The sequence below is a fragment of the Bos javanicus genome, chromosome 16 (genome assembly GCF_032452875.1).
Source record: "Bos javanicus breed banteng chromosome 16, ARS-OSU_banteng_1.0, whole genome shotgun sequence".
NCBI lineage: Eukaryota > Metazoa > Chordata > Mammalia > Artiodactyla > Bovidae > Bos > Bos javanicus.
In genome coordinates, this window is record NC_083883.1 from 51517058 (window position 1) to 51535440 (window position 18383).

General features: G+C 59.0%; 3 protein-coding genes across 11 annotated transcripts in view; 2 read left to right on the top strand and 1 right to left on the bottom strand.

Moving 5' to 3' along the window:
- Window positions 1-3029, top strand: part of CFAP74 (cilia and flagella associated protein 74) — an 89887-nt gene extending 86858 nt beyond the window's left edge. For 3 of the 8 annotated variants that reach the window (XM_061383009.1, XM_061383010.1, XM_061383016.1), the window contains 6 exons: window positions 207-362; window positions 1000-1126; window positions 1232-1756; window positions 1986-2116; window positions 2304-2438; window positions 2581-3029. In XM_061383009.1, the coding sequence (XP_061238993.1) occupies window positions 207-362; window positions 1000-1126; window positions 1232-1756; window positions 1986-2116; window positions 2304-2438; window positions 2581-2682 (1176 nt within the window). In that variant the 3' untranslated portion in view covers window positions 2683-3029. Of the gene's footprint in view, window positions 1-206; window positions 363-999; window positions 1127-1231; window positions 1866-1959; window positions 2117-2303; window positions 2439-2580 lie in introns of those variants that run through there. The other 5 variants (XM_061383012.1, XM_061383014.1, XM_061383011.1 and 2 more) reach the window with 5 other exon arrangements.
- An 88-nt stretch (window positions 3030-3117) lies between these two features.
- Window positions 3118-7157, top strand: TMEM52 (transmembrane protein 52). 2 transcript variants are annotated; one of them, XM_061383017.1, is made up of 5 exons: window positions 3118-5275; window positions 5362-5405; window positions 5561-5602; window positions 6214-6392; window positions 6498-7157. In XM_061383017.1, exons 1-5 carry the CDS (start codon window positions 4934-4936, stop codon window positions 6674-6676), a joined length of 786 nt encoding a protein of 261 aa, XP_061239001.1. In that variant the 5' UTR covers window positions 3118-4933; the 3' UTR covers window positions 6677-7157. The 2 variants fall into 2 exon arrangements, with proteins under 2 accessions (XP_061239001.1, XP_061239002.1); XM_061383018.1 differs by lacking the exon at window positions 5561-5602.
- A 364-nt stretch (window positions 7158-7521) lies between these two features.
- CALML6 (calmodulin like 6) lies at window positions 7522-9761 on the bottom strand. The gene is given in 4 exon segments (XM_061381799.1): window positions 7522-7719; window positions 7811-7955; window positions 8046-8309; window positions 9536-9761. Coding segments are annotated over 4 exon segments (831 nt in total). The 3' UTR covers window positions 7522-7523.
- Window positions 9762-18383: the final 8622 nt, after the last annotated feature.

Genomic DNA, 18383 nt, shown 5'->3' on the forward strand with positions numbered 1-18383 from the left:
GCTCTGCATGCCATCCAGCACTCTGGGCCTGGGAGCCACTGGTCCTCCTGGGTCCTGGCCTCTCGCTGGAAGAAGGAGGAAGTGGCGGCCAGGGAGCTCCCAGCCATCTCAGGTCCCCCATGCCCTGACCCAGCTGCTCCAAGACAGAGCTCGCACACCTGCGTCTGCCAGGGTCTTTTTCACGCTAAGGGACGTGGTCTCTGCAGGCCCAAGAAATACTGGACATCATCACCAAGAAAGGCACGCTCTCCCTGGCCCTCATGGGCACGGGTGTGGCGTCCACGATCACGTGCTCCATTGAAGGTGATGTCCTCAACATGGGCTACGTGATCGCCAGAGAGTCTGTCTCCTTGGGCTTCAAGGTAAAGCATGTGGTGGGGCCTGGTGCCACCCATCGCCTGGGAGAGGTTCCTAGGAGGGGTCCACCCCGCCTCAGTCACAGAGCCAGCAGAGTCGCAGGCCGCTCCGATCCACCCCCTCCCCCACCACCCCCAGCAGCTGTCACTCCACTGGCCCCTCTAGCCAGTGGGGAGGGGGTGCTGAGGATGCCCCTCCCTCTGCCCCTCCGCTGCTGCCCAGGCCTTCTCACTGCTCCCATTTTTCTGCCCCAGGGCCTCTGCATGGGATGGGGGCCATCCCCCACAAGGGGCCATGTGGGTTCCTACCCCCACGCAGGCAAGCAGGCCTGGCTTTTTCTGTTCCCCCGCATCTGAGGTGGCCTTGGGCTGAAGGTGCCAGTGGGACCCCTGCTTCTTTACTTAGCTTAGTCCAGGTTCTAACAGCAGACCCCTGGGCCCGATTCCATGGGATATTTTACAGAGGGATGCGGCGTTCTCCCGGGAAAAGGGGGAGGCAGGAGAGAACTGGGGTGGGATGCTGGTTCAGCTGAAGGCTAGCCTGAGCCTGGAGGGGCAGGAGGGGGCTGAGACCTGGCAGCAGTAGCCTGTTCCCCGGCTGGCCAGCCCAGTTGCCCCAGTGACCTGGCCCTGCTCCCCGCAGCTGCAGAACAACTCCCCGCTGCCCATCAAGTTCTCCATGCAGCTGGACAGCCTCTCCTCCAGGAGCAGAGACCAGCACCGCCTGCCACAGTTCCTGGCCTCGCCTGACCAGAGGACGGAAGTCGTGGGTGAGCTGGCCAGCTGTGGGGACCGTGTGGGCCGTGGAAGGCGGGGGCCAGGGGGTGCTAGGCGCTGCAGGGGGATCCGGACCAGCCTGGCCACCTTGCTCCCAGGCACGCAGAACTACAGTGGCCAGAGCGTGTTCAGCGTGGTCCCGGTCGAGGGCGTCATGGAGCCCGGCAAGGCTCAGGACTTCACTGTGACCTTCAGCCCAGACCACGAGAGCCTATACTTCTCTGACCGGCTGCAGGTCGTGCTCTTTGAAAAGGCAGGACTCCGACCCAGCCTGGACCCCTCCTCCCCACCCGCATGTCCACTTGTCCAAGCCCTTTGGCTGCCTGAGTGGCCCCACATTGGAGCTTGGTGCCTGGGGGGGCTCCACATCAGGCTGGGGGTCATCAGGTGGAGAGACCAATGTCTGGGGTCCCACAGGCCCACATCACAGCCCCGCCCCCTCCCAGAGCCCCACATGCAGGGTTGCAAACCGCTGTGCTCCTGCCCCCAGAAAGTGTCCCACCACATCCTCCTGAAGGGCGCGGCCCGCGAGCACATGATGTTCGTGGAGGGCGGAGACCCCCTGGACGTGCCCGTGGAGTCCCTGACCGTGATCCCTGCCTTTGACCTGGAGCACAGAGAGGGTGAGCCCTCTGAGGGCAGAGAGCCCCGAGGTGGGCAAGGTGGCAGAAGAGGACACATGACCTTTGGAGTCTGCAGGGAGGGCAGGCATTCCTGGCCCATCCACCACAGGTGGGGGCAGGGCTAGTGGGCCAGCCCTGCTCAGAGGATCCCTGCCTGACCCTGGGCACCCCCGCACTCCCTCCGTGGTACCCCCACCCCCAAGACCCCCACCAGGCCCTCCCTCTCCAGAAGCTGAGGAGCTAAAGCCCATCCTGGTGACCTTGGACTACGCCCAGCTGGACCCAGACACACAGGCCCCACCTGCCACCCGAGAACTGCAGGTGGGCTGCATCCGGACTACCCAGCTGTCCGCAAAGAAGGTGACCACAGCACTGCCCTGGCCTCCCTAGTACCTCTGCAGCCACCACTGCCCGGGCAGCTCGGGCCTCTGTTGGCCTTGTCTCTCTGTAGTTGAGGGGTGGGCAGCCTGCTGGTCAGGGCCTGGGGCAGGGTTGCTTGTTCCCGGGAGCTGTGTCACCTGCCCGCTGACGGCACCAATGCCTGCAGACTGTTGAGTTCAGCATGGACAACATCGCAGCCCTGCAGCACAAGGGCTTCACCATTGAGCCCTCCAGAGGCTCTGTGGAGCGCGGCCAGACCAAGGCCATCAGCATCTCCTGGACACCACCCATCGACTTTGATGTGGGTGCCTGGGAGCCCGCCCCCCCAGGAGAGGGCTGGGGGGCCTCGGTGGGTGAGGTGGGCAGTGCCCTCAAGAGAAAACACGTGCCTGCTGCGCCCCCTGACTGAGGATCCCCCTCTGTTCCCACCTCTCCCCTTCCAGCCGGACCACCCACTCTTGGCATCGGCCCTGCTGCAGCTCAGGGGGGATGTGAAGGAGACCTACAAGGTCCTCTTTGTAGCCCAGGTGGTGACCGGTCCCTGAGGCCACAGGAGTTTCTCCACAGAGCCCCCTGATCTTCCTGCCACCCTCGAAGCCCTCCCCTGGCCTGTCTACCAGGCCGAACCACCCAGGGGCCTGGGACCTGGGCAGTTTCAAAAGGGCAGCCTCCTGCATGGCCCCAAGGGGCACTCCTGGTGTCCTGGCTTCAGCTCCCGTCCCAGCTCCACATCAGAACCAGCCAAGAGGCCAGTCCCAACCACAGCCTGCTCCCAGCCTGAGTCCTAAGGGTCCCCAGCCCCACCAACACCCACTCAGCCTTTCGAGGTCCTGGTGGGGAACAGCTACCCCCACAGACCTGTCAATAAACCCTGTGTGAATCTGTGCCTCCATGCCTGCAGTGTGGGCTGCAGTGAGCAGGTGGGCCCACGGGGAGGAGCCCTCGGGGGCTGCCCCCGCCCACACACACGTCAGCCCAAAAAACAATGAACTCAGCCTGGACAACTAGAGGGGCTTCCTGAGCCCTGGGGAAATGGCTGGAGGGGGTTTGGGGTGGAATTGAGGCCAACCCACAGCTGGAGAGGCCGGCGAGCAGGGGGAGCTGCAGATTCCAAAGTCCAGGCAGCCCCTTAGCCCCCTGCTTTCCCAAGTCCCTGGCCCCAAGCAAGGAGTGAGCCCTCACTGCATCCTCCCTCATGGCCCAGTCAGGGTCCAGGGGGAGGCCCACCTGTCAGTTTGGTTTCCCACTATTCTGAAGTGAGCCCAGGCTCAGCCTTCTGGGTCCTGACCAGCTCTTCAAGGGAGAAGCCCCCTCTCCCAGTGCATGAGACCTTGCTGGGAGCTCAGAACGGTACCTGCACCAGTGCCTGCCTTCTAGAGTGTGGCAGGGTAGACACTGTCCCCACAGAGCTCACCCAGCCAGGCCCCCTGTGTACAGCACAGCATGCCCAGCCTGTGCCAGCCTGTGCCAGCCCTAGGAGACCAAATGTAGCCCTCCCTGGCAGAAGTGGAGGGCCAGCTACATCCAGGGCTTCTGGGCACAGGCCTCAGGACACCAGCCTGGAGTCCTCACCTTACTTCTTCAGTGCCCTTGGCATCTGGAAGTCTGCCCTCTCCCTAACCCTGAGCCCACAACAGTGGCCGCAGAGCAGCCTTTTGTGGGACTTCTGTCCAGTGGGCAGACCCTCACCAGGCTGCTGCTCACCAGATGGGAGAAAAACCCAGGTCCTGCAGTCAGGTCAGGCCCCAAAGGAGTCCTCCCTGCAGGGCACTGCCCCACCTCCTCCTTGGGTAGGCCCCTCTCTTCTAAATGCTGGCCTGGCTCTTGGGGTTTAGAACCAGCGGGCATTGGCGCTTACTGGCCCAGATCCTGCCTGCACTCCTGCATCCTGGCTGCACTTCTGCCCATCCTTCTCCTTCCCACTCCTGAGCCAGGAGCCTGGCTGGAGCAGGGTGAGCTGGGGGCCACCGTAGAGCCCGGAGGCGTGGGACAGCTTCAGGACAGAGCCTGGGCAGAGATCATGCAACGGGCCTGGCAAGTGCAGGCAGGATAGAGTCAAGCTGAGGAGGTGAAAATGAAAGTCACTCAGTAGTGTCCGACTCTTTGCAACCCCATGGACTATTCAGTCCACGGAATTCTCCAGGCCACAATACTGGAGTGGGTAGCCTTTCCCTTCTCCAGGGGATCTTCCCAACCCAGGGATCGAAGCCAGGTCTCCCACATTGCGGGCAGATTCTTTACCAGCTGAGCCACAAAGGAAGCCCAAGAATACTGGAGTGGGTCGCCTATCCCTTCGCCAAAGGCTCTTCCCTACCCAGGGATCAAACCAGGGTCTCCTGCATTGGAGGCGAATCCTTTACTAACTGAGCTATCAGGGAAGCCCAAGCAGAGGAGGCCCTGCCCTCAAAGAGCTGCAGTCAGTTCCCCTCCAGGGGGTAGACGTTTGAGGAACGTGTCCTGATTGCAATGAAGACAGGCAGGGCAGCTTCCTCTCCCTCCCTCCCCAGACAAGGCCCCTTGCCATGCGGACCAATTCCCTTAGCCTGACCGCCCGACGGATAAGCAGAGGGCAGAGGGCAGCGAGCGTGCACAATTAATGTCGCTGAACTATGCTCTTGGAACGCCTCAGCGTCTTGACTGCTGCAACCCTTATCTTGAGCACCCGGGTGTGTGAGAGGCGTGGCCGCCACCCTCCGAGGCCACACCCAAGCACAACTGTCCATGGGACGCCTCCGTCCACCCTGAGCCCGACTGCAAGACGCCGAAGGGCAAGACTGCCCGCCACCCCGTGACCCTATGCTAAGGAAACATCTATGGGACGGACCATGGGGCGGGAATTGCGTGGGCAGGGCCCTGAAGTGGCCAAGGGCCTGCCTGTGGGGGGCGGGGACTCTAGAGGGCGCCGCTGATCTTGGGGGGAGGGTGGGGGCGGGGACCTGGGCGTGGCTACAAGGCCAATCCTCCAATGGACGTAGTCTCGGGTGGGAGGGGTTTACGCTGGGAGCGGCCCAGGGGCGTGGCCCTCATATAGCCGCCTGGCCTCAGGGCTCGCTACCTCTGTCGCCGCTGAGCATGTTCTCCCGGGCACCGGCTGACCGCGGGCTCCTGCTGTTGCCGCCACTCTTACCGCTGCCGCAGGTGGGTCGCGGGGTGCTCGGCTCCGGCACCGCAGGGCGGGTCTGCGCTCGGCGCGCCCTGGCCCGGGCTCACCCGTGTCCCCGCAGGTGGCGCTGGGTTTCGTGGAAGGCAGCTGCGATCCCTCGGACCAGTAAGTCGGGGACGGGGGAGCTGGGAGGCGGCGAGAAGGGTTGGGCTGAGGGAGGGAGCGGGGTTAGGGGGACCCGGGGTCCTCCCTCGGAGAGGCTTGGGCGGGACGGTGGGCCTGGCCTTTCCCCACCGGCTCCAGGTGCCGCCGTCCCACAGGTGCCCGCCCCAGGCCCGCTGGAGCAGCCTGTGGCACGTGGGGTAAGTGGAGGGCGCCGCGCGCAGCTGGGTGCGACGATCCTCCCCTGGGCCAGTCCCACCAGACCCCCACCCACTTGCCTCCACGGCTGAGGAGTCACCAGCCCTGTCCTGGGCCCCTGGCAGGAAGGTTCTGAGGCCTCCAGCAGCCAGGCAGACGGATCCCAGGTTCCTCCCCCAGTACCCAAGCAACATCGGGCATGGGTCCTGCCTGAGTTCCTCATGGCTGGGGACACCCCTGGGCCCTTGACTGACTGCCCTTGGTAGCCCATTTCCCATTCCCTCACTCTTCGTCCCTGTGGGAGGCCCCTTGAACATGGTCATTGGTCTGAGCACGGGACTCTGTAGCTGGCCTAGGGCAGTGTGTCCTGGAAAGGAACCCAAGGCCACTTGCGGCCAGAGCAGGCCCAGCAGCAGGAGGCCAGGGCAGGCCAGATCCTCAGGCCCAACTCTGGCCAGGAATGAGGTGTCTGGCCTGGAGAGGCAGTCCTGGTTCTCTTTTATCCTGTGCATTGCCTTGTCTTGAGCAGCTGGGCTGTGACTGCCCCCGGGGAACAGGTGCCCAGAGACCAGGGGGCAGTCCAGCGGTAGGGGTCTTGCTCCTCCCTGCCCAGGCTTATCCTGCTCACTGCCCTCCTGCTGCTGCTCTGTGGAGTCTCAGCCAGCTGTGTCCGGTTCTGCCACCTCCGGAAGCGGGCACACTCACAGCCACACCTGCCGCCAGCCCCTGAGCCTTGCGACCTGACAGCCATTCCCGTGGATAGTGACAGCCCAGCGCACAGCACTGTGACCTGTGAGTGCTGGCACACCTCTCCTGGTGGCCCACCCGCCTGCAGGGGTGGCAGGGGACCGGTGAGGGCCAGGCCCACCCCCACAAACCCATCCTGGATCCCTGCAGCCTACAGCTCCGTGCAGTGCTGGCTGGGCATGCAGGTACCCCTGCCCTTCGGGGAGCTGGACCTCGACTCCACAACCCTTCCGGCCTACAGCCTGTACGCCCCTGAGCCGCCGCCTTCCTATGAGGAGGCCATCAAGATGACGAAGACCAGACAGGAAGAGCCACCCCTCTCCCTGTAACCCAGCCTCCCCTGGGGCCTCGTGCCTCGAGACCCCTCCAGGGCTCCAGGAGCCAGGCCCCAATGCCCAGGACCCCTAGCTGTGGCCCTGGTGCCCCGTAGTGGGGGCAGGAAAGCTCTCCCAAGCCTCCCAGTGCCACAGGCCACTCTGCTCACAGGGGACTGTGCAAGGGCACCCAGCCTGTCCGCACCGTCCTTTCCGCAGGAAGGCCAGCCATCCATCACATTGCTGCAGCCCTGGACTCGTTGCTGTGTAACTCTGGACAGCCAAGCTGACTGGCCCTGTGTTGGACACACACACACACACACACACACACACACACACACACACACACATGCTGCTACATCCAGCCCTGGCCCCTGGCCCAGCCCCAGCAGGCCCTCAGCCCAGAGGAGGCCCCAAAGGCCTAAGCCTCAGGGCTCAGGGCTTGCTGTAATGTCCGCAGCTTCTCAGAGAGAAAATAAAGTTTGTATCTAGGTGATCTCTGCACGGAGGAAAGGGCCCCGGGATGGGCCCTTGAGTAGCGCATTCCAGGGCCAAGGGCAGGGTGTGCGGTCCTCGACCTAGGCCCAGCCTGGCCTTCCGACTGGTGTCCAGAGCCCAGGGCTGGGCTGTGGGCCGTGTCAGTTGTCCCACAGATGTGACAGGCCAAGTGTCATGGTCGACTCAGGAGAACCCTCTACCTTCTCCAGACCCACAGCTTTGCAGCCCCTTCTTTCCAGCCTGGGGACAGTGACACACACATGAATCTGGCTGGAGCATTATTGGCTGCGGAACGGGGGTGGAGTGGACAGTAGCGGGTAGTAGGCTTCTGCCAGCAGACCTCCCTTGGCCCCAGCGGCTCCTCCTACTGAACCAGCTTGAAGGACTCCCCAGTCATCATGCCTTGAACTCTGAGAGCAGAGGGACAGGTCAGCAGACCGACCGGGCTCCCGGGGCCCATCCTCTGCTCACCCTCGTAGTTGAGGGTCCCGTCCCCATTCTCGTCGGCTTCCTTCATCATTTGCTCATTGAGGGGCTCGCCTACGTTCATGAGCACGTACCTGCAGGGGCCCCCCTTGCACTGAGCAGCAGCCAGCAGGGCACCCACCTCCCTGGCCTCGTGCTCCACCCCCCGCCTGGCCTGGGCCCTACTTGAGCGTGTCCCAGTCAATGTAGCCCCTGGCCTCCTTGTCAAAGATGCACAAGGCTGCCCTCAGCTTGCCCTCTTGGTTCTGGGCCTTCTCCCAGTACAACCCCATCAGGGCCAGGAGGTTGCTGCAGTTGAAGAACCCTTTCTCTGTGGGGAGCAAGCGGCCAGTGAGGGTGGCACACCCTTTGTCATGCACAGGGGACCCCTGCCTGCCCCGGCTGTCCCTGTCAGCCTCACTAACTCTGTCCACATCCTTGGCCGTGGAGGCCAACTCGCTCTTGGTGGAGTTGATGCCCAGGAGACTCACGAGCCACTCCAGCTCATCCGTCTTCACTTGCCCTTTGCCCTCCTCACTGAACATCTCAGAGACCCCCCTTGTCATCCTTTATCTGCCCTGTGACAGGCGCTCCGTCTGTGGGGATGCGGGCCCAGGCTCACCAGGGGCTCCTCCACCCTCAGTCCAGGGGAGGCTGAAGGGCCTGGGACACAAGGCCCATGGCGCTCAGCCCCAGCCCAGAGCAGCCTTCAGACAAGGCACAAGGGGCGGGTCTTGAAGGGAGAGCAGGACACCAGGGCCAGGGCTGGGGGTGAAGGAGCCGGGGCTGGGGCAGACCAGCCATGTGAGAGCAGTTGGGGCAGCAGTGGGTACCCAGTTAGCCCGAGGGAGAACACCATGGACCAATGTGGGAGAAGCCTTCCCGGGGGGGCAGAGTGAAAGCCCCAGCCTGCTCTGGCATCCCAGAGGATAGCCCAGCACCTGGCCACCCCGTCTTCCACCACCATGGCAGCTTTCAGAAAGGGCTGCTCTGACCCGGCCCCCCAGAGCAAGGGTGGCCCCAGTGGCTGGCAGGGCCTGGCCTTGGGGAATCCGTGCTCTTGTCCAGATTCACTGAACTTCTTCCTCAGGTTCCCAGAGATCCTCACACCTTCGGGCACAGCCCCAGCTGATCCCCATGCCTAGAGGCCTGCCCACCCTTTCCCGCAGGTCCTGCCCCCAGTTCCCTCTGGACCACCCAGCTGGCCCACTGGGGCTCCGCCAGGCACCCATAGCAGCCTTGCCATGTCTGTGCCAGCTGAGAGGACCCTGCATGGTGGCACACAAACTGTTCTGGATAGAGTTCAAGGGGTGGAGGGGACAGCTGAGTTTTAGCGGGGCCCAGCAGCCCAAGGCCCCAGGGGTCCCAGATTCCAAGAGCCTTTTATGTCCAGGAGATCCTCTCAGCCCTGTTTTGGGACGGGTGGCCCTTCCCCATGTGGCCCTTCATGGCCTGAGCAGCCCCTCACCCCAGAGCTCCCTCTGCGACCCTGGGTCCTAGCCAAGGCCCTCCTGGCTGCAGCAAGGATGGACACTGTGGGCCAGGGCAGGTGAGGGGGCTGCTCCCCTTTCCCCATGCAGCCCCCTTCCCCGCAGGCTTCTTGGTGAGGGTTCTTGCTGATGGCCTCCCTGGCCAGGTGACTCCCTTGCATCCCCAAGGACCCAGGGCCCAGCGTGGTACCAGCACTTTGCAGTCCCCCTCTAAAGACAAGATCAATAAACAGATACATCTGGGACCCTCTCTGGCCACCCTGTGCAGAGGAGGCTGGGGATCCAGAGTCCAAGGAGAAGACAGCTGGCCATGAGCCAGGGGCAAGAGAGGGCAGGGCAGACAGAACCAGGGGGCCAGACTGGCCACAGAGAGGTCAAGCCAGGTTTCCCCTGGGCAGTCAGGGGCTATTCTCAGGGAAACCTGACCTCCCTCTCGCTCGGAACAGCAAAGCTGGCTCCCGGGGGAGCTCCGGGGCCAGGTTGTTTAGTAACAAGATGCCACAGCAGCGCACAGCCCTGCACATGTGTGCTTGACCCTTAGACACATACATACTACGAACTGGGGCAGTGGCTCCGCGCTCCTGGACCTTGGGGCCCAGGTCCTCAGGCTCCCATCTAGGTAGGCAGTGACCTACTGGCCTGGCCATGGCACTCGGAGGTGTGTGGTTCCAAACTGGGGCTGAAGGGTCTCCTCCCATCTCCCCTCCAGTTCCTGCCCCAGGAACAGTCACGGGCCCCCAATTCCCTTCACCACTTGCATGGCCCCCAGAGTCTCACAGGCAGACACACACCTGCCCCGGCCCTGTGACCACCTGACAAATCTGAGCAGGTGGGGTGTGCCCTGTCCCCCGCCGGCCTGGCTAGTCTGCCAGAGTATGGAAACCACAGGGATGCTGCCCTCTGAGGCCCAGGATAGCTGCTGAAGCTGCAAGATTTGTGCTGACGGGGACAAAATGGCTCCAGCAGGCTCCAGGCCAGCGGCCCTGGGCCGAGATGGAGAAGAAGCCGTCTCTGGCCCCCCTACCTTCGTCCTGGCTGCTCCCGGTTATGGCTTCCAGCTGTGTGATGGTGAGAAGGACTTTCCCACCGCTCCCTTCAAAAATTACCAAGCCATTTCAAGGAAACTGGTCCCATCTATATTTCTGGACCAGAGTGGGGATACAATACAATGATGGTGTGGGTGAGGGGACAAGGGCCTGTAGAGAAAGAGGCTGGAGGGTCAGTTTTAGCACCCGATAGCCAGGCTGCGAGGCTAGGTGTTTTCCCAAACACTCATCTAGGTGTGGCTGTGAAGGTGTGTTTTTCCATATATGTATTGATTACTGTGGTGAAATTCGCCTAAAATATTACTCAAAAAAGAGAACTAACATATATTGATCATCTATTATGAACCATAATCTTTCTGTTTGTTCTTTTTTGTATTGTTTGTGGTACAAAGCCTATAACATAAAATTATCCATCTTAACTGTTTTGGGGGCTTCCCTTGTAGCTCAGTCAGTAAAGAATCCGCCTGCAATGTGAGAGACCTTGGTTCGATCCCTGGGTAGGGAAGATCCCCTGGAGAAGGAAATGACAACCCACTCCAGTATTCTTGCCTGGAAAATCCTATGAACAGAGAAGCCTGGCGGGTAACAGTCCATGGGGTCGCAAAGAGTCGGACACAACTGAGCGACTGAAGCACCACATCGTGGTTGTATCACTTAACTGCAAGTGTGCAGATCAGTAGCGTGAACTACACTGGCCTTGTTAGGCAGCAGATCTCCAGGACCTTTTCGTCTTCCCAAACCCAAATTCTGTCTCCACTAAACTCTCGCTCCCCATCCCACTCCCCGCATGACACCCACTCTCCTCCTTTCTGTGTGTGGATATGACCCCTCTGGAGACCTCTTATAAGTGACATGAGACAGGATCTGTCCTTTTGTGTCTGGCTTGCTTCACCCAGCATCATGTCCTCTAGGTTCATCCATCTTTTAGCAGGTGTCAATATTTCCTTCTTAAGGTTGAATAATATTTCACTGGATGGATTGACTTCGTTTTGTTTATCCAACAATCCATGGACATTTAGGTTGCTTCCATCTCTTCGCTACTGTGAATACTTCTGCAGTGAACATGGGAGTCATGAGGGGTTTATTCCAAGGTGATTAATGTTTAAATCTATAGATTTTAAGTAAAGCAGATGACCCTGATAATGTGGATGGGTCTCACCCAACAAGTGGAAGGCCTTAAGGGGAAAATCTGAGGTCTCAGGGAAGAAGGGACCCTCTGCATACCACCTCTGGCCTGGAGCTCCTCCTTGGGTCTCCAGGTACTGGACAAGCCACAAGCACATGAACCAATTCCTTAAAATAAGTTGGTCTCCCTCCCTCCCTCCCACTCTCTCCCATTGGTCTGTTTCTTTGCAGAACCCTTACCAATTCAGTGACCAGGAGCGAGGACCCAGGAGGGCCAGAGCAGTGTGCTCCCTGCACCCAGGTGTCTGTGCACAGGTGCTGGGGTGGCTTCCCACTTCAGGGCACACGGTGTGTTCTCTAGACAGATCTGGATGGGGCTGTGGGCTTCCAAAGAGAAGAGCTACATTTGCACACTGAAAACGCAGACCAGGGGAGGGGAAAGGCTGCATGTGCAGCAGGGAGACCTCAGGCCCTCCCTCAGTGCCCCCTCCTCTCGCATAGTGCAGACCAGTCACCTGCTCCCAGACAAGAGACCCACAGGCGCTGCCACCCCATCCCTCCGGGGTGGCTGCTGGTATAGACTCGGCTCACCAGAAACTGTGGTCCCACACGGGACTCTGAAGGGTGCTCACTCCAGAGCCTATGGCTGGCTCAAGGCTTCTCGCAGGACAGCTGGACCTGACCTCTAACATAGAGCCTGTACCCTAGACCCCACCTCGGGACCAGCTTCTGGAGGACCAGGCTGCAACCAGATGAGCTTTGGAGATGGGTCCCTTGCTGCCCAGCTGCCACGAGGCGCCGGGAGTAGGTACTGTCCCTGCTGTAGGTCACATGGGACAGAGTGGGGGAAAGGCCCCATAATTGCAGCTGACACAGCTGAGGACAAGTTGGGCTTGACGTGGGTAGATGAAGGGACCTGGTGGCCCTGCTGGCAGGAGGCAGGTGAGCACATCTAGGCCTGGGGGCTCCCTCTAGGGTCTGGAGCATAAGCTGGGGGTCGGGGGCAGAGAGCTTCTCAGACCCCTCCACTCTTCCCCTTGGCCTGAGTTTCACTCAGCCAGCCTGGGGCTGCTGCATGGGGGCCGTCACCCTGGGCTCTGCTGAAGCCCCCAGCCTCCTCACCCATGGGTGATAGCTGCACCGTGACAGTTTCCCCAGGTCCTGGTGGACTGAGCCCCCTGCTCAGCCCAGCTCTAGGAAAGCCCCCTCCATCCCGTCTTAGTTCCTTCACCCCCAAGGAAAGCCTGCCTCCCCTCCTCCTGAGCCCTTATCACACGGTCTGCTTGGGGGCCGCCCAGCCTGGACAAGGGGTGCCAAAGAAACCCCAAACCCAGACCACCAACCACAGATGGGAGAGAGGGATGCAAGCATAAGATCCAGTAGTGTTCAGGAAATGGCCAGTGCCACTGACTGAGATTAAGCTATAATGTAAAACACTTACGATAACCACTAAAATCACAGAAATAGGTTGTGTGACTTCCACATCTGTGGAAGGAAAAAAGACTAAAGAAAATGTAATGTACCTCGTAGAACACAGGCAGGGAGAAAGAAGCATAAGAAAGCAGTGTAATGGGAACTTCGCTGGTGGCCCAGTGGCTAGGACTGCACTCTCGCTGTCAAGTGTCTGGGTTTGATCCCTGGTCAGGGAACTAAGATCCCCACACATCACAACCAAAAATAAAAATAAATAAGAGAAAGGCAGCATAGCTAGGAAGCAAAAAGTAACATAATAAAGGTAAACCCAGGTGGGGGCAGGGATGAGGAATTGGAGGAAGGCAGTCAAAGGCTAGAAACTTCCAATTATAAGAAAAGTAAAGGGGACTTCCCTTGTAGTCCAGTGGTCAAGACTCCAGGCTCCCAGTGCAGGGAACCTACGTTCTATCCCTGGTTAGGGAACTAGATCCCACATGCTACAACTATGACCTCGGTGCAGCCAAATAAATAAATAAAAATTAAAAAAAAGAAAAGTAAAATACTAGAAATGTACAGCACGATAAATGTAATCAATTTTCTGTATGTTATGTATGAAAGTTGTTAGAGAAAATCCTAAATTCTCGTCACAAGGAAAAAAGCTTTTTTCTATTTCTTTAATTTTGTATCTATATGAGATGATAGATGTTCACTGAACTCACTGCGGCGACAGTTCATGATGCTGTTGTCCAGTCGCTCAGTTGTGTCCGACTCTGCTACCCCATGGACTGCAGCACACCAGGCTTTCCTGTCCTTCATTATCTTCCTGAGTTTGCTCAAACTCATGTCCATTGAGTCAATGATACCAGCCACCATCTCATCCTCTGTCACCCTCTTCCCCTCCTGCCCGCAGTCTTTCCCAGCATCAGGGTCTTTTCCAGTGAGTCAGATCTTCACATCAGGTGGCCAAAGGATTGGAGCTTCAGCTTCAGCATCAGTCCTTCCAATGAATATTCAGGACTGATTTCCTTTAGGATTGACTGGTTTGATCTCCTTGAAGTCCAAGGGACACTCAAGAGTCTTCTCTAGCACCACAGTTTGAAAGCATCAGTTCTTCGGCACTCAGCTTCCTTATGGTCCAACTCTCACATCCATACATAACTACTGGAAAAATCATAGCTTTGACTACACAGACATTTGTTGACAAAATGTCTCTGCTTTTTAATATGCTGTCTAGGTTTGTCATTGCTTTTCTTCCAAGGAGCAAGTGTCTTTTAACCTTATGGCTGTAGTCAGAGTCTGCAGTGATTTTGGAGCCAAAGAAAATAAAGTCTGTCATGGATTTTATGTTCTCATTTTTTCTCCATCTATTTGCCATTAAGTGATGGGACCGGATGCCATGATATTCGTTTTTTGAATGCTGAGTTTTAAGCAAGCTTTTCCACTCTCCTCTTTCACTCTCATCAAGAGGCTCTTTGGTTTCTCCTTGCTTTCTGCCATTAGGGTGGTGTCATCTTCATATCTGATGTATGTACATCAAATCATTATGCTGCACATCTTAAACTTACACAGTGCTGTATGTATGTCAATTATACTTCAATAAAATTGGAAGAATAAACAAAGCAAAGCCAGCCACCTGACAGAGTTCCCAGGGGCCAAAGCTGGAAACATGAGCAAGAAAATAACCAAGTCATATTGGTTATAACCACCAAAGTGTATGGTAAATACCAGTGTGCATCACAGCCAACCATCAACAGGGAGAAGAGGCAGTCCACAGGATGGGAGAGGATACTAGCAAATCATACATCTGATATGGGATTAATCAGAAAATGCAAAGAACTACTATCACTCAACACAAAAATAACCTAATTCAAACAATGGGCAAAGAGCCTGAACAGACCTTTCTCCAAAGGAGACAGACAGCCAACAAGCCCGCGACAAGATGCTCAACATCACTGATCATCAGGGAACACAAATTAACAGCACAGCCAGACAGCACTTGACACCACCAGGACTGCTACTATTAAAAAAACAGAAAACAAGACGTGTTGGTGAGGACATAGAGAAACTGGAACCCTTGAGCATGGCTGGTGGGAATGTAGAATGGTGGGAGGTCCTACAGAGGTGCCTCAAAAAAAAGGAGACATAGAAGCTCCATGTGATGCAGCAATTCCATTTCTGGGCCTACTCCCCAAAGAATCAAAAGCAGGGTCTCAAAGGTATTTGCATACCCATATTCATAGCAGCATTATTCCATTTAAAACAATCGCCACTTAAAAAGGCAATTCATTTTCCTACCTGGATAAAAAGCCCAGATGCCCCTGTGCACAGACACAGTCTACTGAAGGCCAGCCCTCGGAGGCTCCCAGCACCCTCTCTGCTGGGCATGTCCCAGGAGCCCCACCCCTCTGCGCCCAGCGCTCCACACACTGGATGGGTCTGGGGTCATAACCTCAAGACATCCTTTCCTAGAAACCCCGCTTTGCTCTAAAATTCCATCATTTGTTGATCCACAAAGAAATCGCAACACTAAAGATCAGCCTCAAACTGACCACCTTCTCTGACTACCGATTTCCAACAATTATCTTTTTTAAACTATTTATTTATTTGGCTGCACTGGGTCTTTGTTGCGGCATTCGGGACCGTTTTAGTTGCAGCATGTGAACTCTTAGCTATGGCATGTGGGTTCTAGTTCCCTGACCAGAGATTGAACCGGGGCCCCCTGCATTGGGAGCTTGGAGTCTTAGGACCACCAGGGAAGTCCCTCCACCAATTTCTAAATCAAGACCAGAGGAGGAAATTCTCTGGTGGTTGGGCAGTTAATAAGACTCCGTTCTTCCACTGCAGGAGGTCAGGGTTCGATCCCTGGTCGGGGAACTAAGATCCCACAAGTCCGGGGCGCGGCCAAAAAATACCAAAACAAAACAGAAACACCGGAAACAGTTAAGAGCTGAAAGGGCTTGTTTCCGCGAAGAGCGGGCGGGGCGCGCTAAGAGATAATAGCCCCGAAAACTAAGGACGGTTTTAGCAAAATCACAGGCGGATCTGGAAACAGGTTATGTGGCCCTCCCAAGTTCTTCGTGGGAAATGCTAAACCGCCAGCCCAGTCTGGAGGGCGGAGTCCGGCCGGAGGGGAGTCGCTCAAGCCCGCTCCCGACACTCTGCCCTGTAGTTGCCCAGTCCTCGGCCCCGCCCGGGCCCTTCTCCCAGCCCTGTTCCCGACACTCGGCCCCACCCCGCCCCTCGTTCCTCCACTAGGCCCCGCCCCGGCCCTTCCACCGGACCCGCCCCATCCCCGGCCCGGAAGCTGCGCCTGGGGTGTCCACTCCGCGCGTGTGCACCAGGCGGCGCTCGCGGGCCACGCGAAGCCCGGACTGGGCGTACCGCTAGGCGGGCACGGGCGTTTGAGGGCGGCCCTCCTGGATTTGGAGCTGGGCGGGGTCGCCTTCCCCGGCCTCCAGCCGGCCTCTCTCCATCCCTCCTTTCAAAACCCTGCCCTCAGAGACTCATTCTTCCGTTCCCTCAGTTGTGAACACAAAAACAGGCATAAGTACAACCCAGCTTGTGGCAGGTCGCGGGGAGAGGGGAGGTCAGAGTGCCGACTGCGGAAACGGAGCCACCGCTCACCACCTTTACTCAAGGGCATGGGGTGGGCCCTGGACCATGTGGTCCTGAGAGCCTGGCCAGCCGTGCTCGGGAGCTGGGGTCCACTGCTCAGCTCAGCCACTAGGTGACCCGGTGTGGTGTGGCCGGCCCCTGCTTTGCCCAGGCTCTGGGGGCTCCCAGCTGACCCTGACAGCCCTGTGTCCCCTCTCCCCTGAGGACTCAGGGCGCTCCAACGTTCTGAGGGTTCTTCCTTGTCCTCTTAAGTCAATGGAAAGAGCCTCAGACCTCTCTGGTTCCAGGGGACCCAGAGGCCAGAGGGCGGCAGGAGCCTGGCTGTCTGTCCCACATGGAGGGGACGCTGATGCTGGAGGAAGTGAATTCTGCCCATAGAGCCTGGGGGCAACACCCATGAGGGCAGCACCCTTCAGCCTTGGCAAACAGGCCCCCCGCCAGCCCAGGGGTGAGGCTTGCATGGCCCTGTCCTCAGCAGTGCCCCTGGTGGTGCCCAGTGGGGATGACCCACTGCCCCTTGCACTTGCATTCTCTCTGGGGCTTCATCTCCATGGTCTGTCTCAGAGGGAGTGTCCACCCAATGCAAGGCCTTACCCCTGTGGCCACCAGGGGCTCCTGGAGAGACAGTAGGACAGGACAGACAAGTCATTAGAAGTCTGATCCTCAGGCTGAGCCACCTCTGGCAGCCCAGAGCAGGCCTGGGCACGAGCCCAGGGGAATGTAGCAGGGGCCTGGCAGGTCCCAGATGGACGTCACTGAAAGAGCTCCAGGGCCCCGGCTCCAGGCAGCGCTACCACCACCGATGTACCATGCAGGCCTGCTGGTTTCCAAAACACCCAGAGCCTGCAGGCCTGGCCGCCCCAGGAAGGCCAGCCCGGGGGCAGCATGCGCTCCATGCTTAGCCTGCACTCCTACTGCCTGGGGTCCCAGCCCACCACTTCCTCTTTCTTCTCCCTGGGTCCCATGCCTGCCGGCCTCCAAGACCACCGCCCTGGGACTCTGCCAAGCTCCAGGGTCACTGGCCTCACACCTGCCTCTCATTACCCCTTGCAGGCACAGCTTGCATCACCTCCCAGGTGACCGGTGGGCTGGCCTCAGGGACAGGATTCTTGACAAACAGCCCTCAGGCCCCAAAGGCCCTCCCAAAGGGAGGAGAGCTGCATCCTCAGGATAAAGGGCCCTCTGCTGAGGACCGCAGGGCTGAGGTTCTGGGGGCCTAGATGGCCCTGCAGGGGTCAGATGTCATCTCCCTCCCCCATGCCTGCCCCCAAACACATGCAGTGGTGCCCAGCCCAAGTGTAATGCGCCCTCCTGACTAGGAACAGAGCCTGGTGGTGGAGTGCAGGTGAGGGTGAAGAGTACAGCACCCAGCGAGCACCCCCCCCACTAGCTGTCCAGCTGTCCACTTGCTGTCCCCCCCCACTTGCTGGCCCAGCCCACATCGAACTGCATCGAACACTCCCACAGCTACCCCGGAGCCTACCCCTGCCTCGGAAGGTGGCCTTGGGTCTCTGGGTGCTGGGGCTGCCCCTGGGTCCTAGCAAGCTCTCCCTGGGCAGTTCCATTGGCCTCACAGGCTGGACTCATGCCAGGGGTAAGGGGCAGCTGGCCCATGGAGGGGGATGGGAAGGGGAGGAAGAGGAGACCAGAGAAGGGTAGTCTTGCTCCAGGCTGAAGAGTGTCCCCAGGTGCCCAATGGGAGTAAGGAGGGGGCTTCCAGAGAGCCAGATCCTGCCCGTGTGGCCAATGGCTGGCTGTGCTGCTTTTACTCCTGCCAGCTCCAGGCCCTGCTCAGACTGTGGAGGGATCTCCGCTGCCCAGAGAAAGCCCTGAACTGGTGAATAAGGAGCTGCTGCCAAGAAGTGGAAGAGGGCAGTGTCGGGGTGGGGCAAGTGACAGGAAGGGCCCCTGTCTTCCTTCTGAGGTACCCCCAGGCCCAGGATTCATGGCCTCTCCCTTGACTATAGCTCTGTCCTGGCTCCTGGCTGTGTTCACACATATCCCCCTAGGCAAGCTCTGGACCCTGCAGCTCCCATGGGACCCCACCCCGTGCTGGTCCCTGCTGCCCTG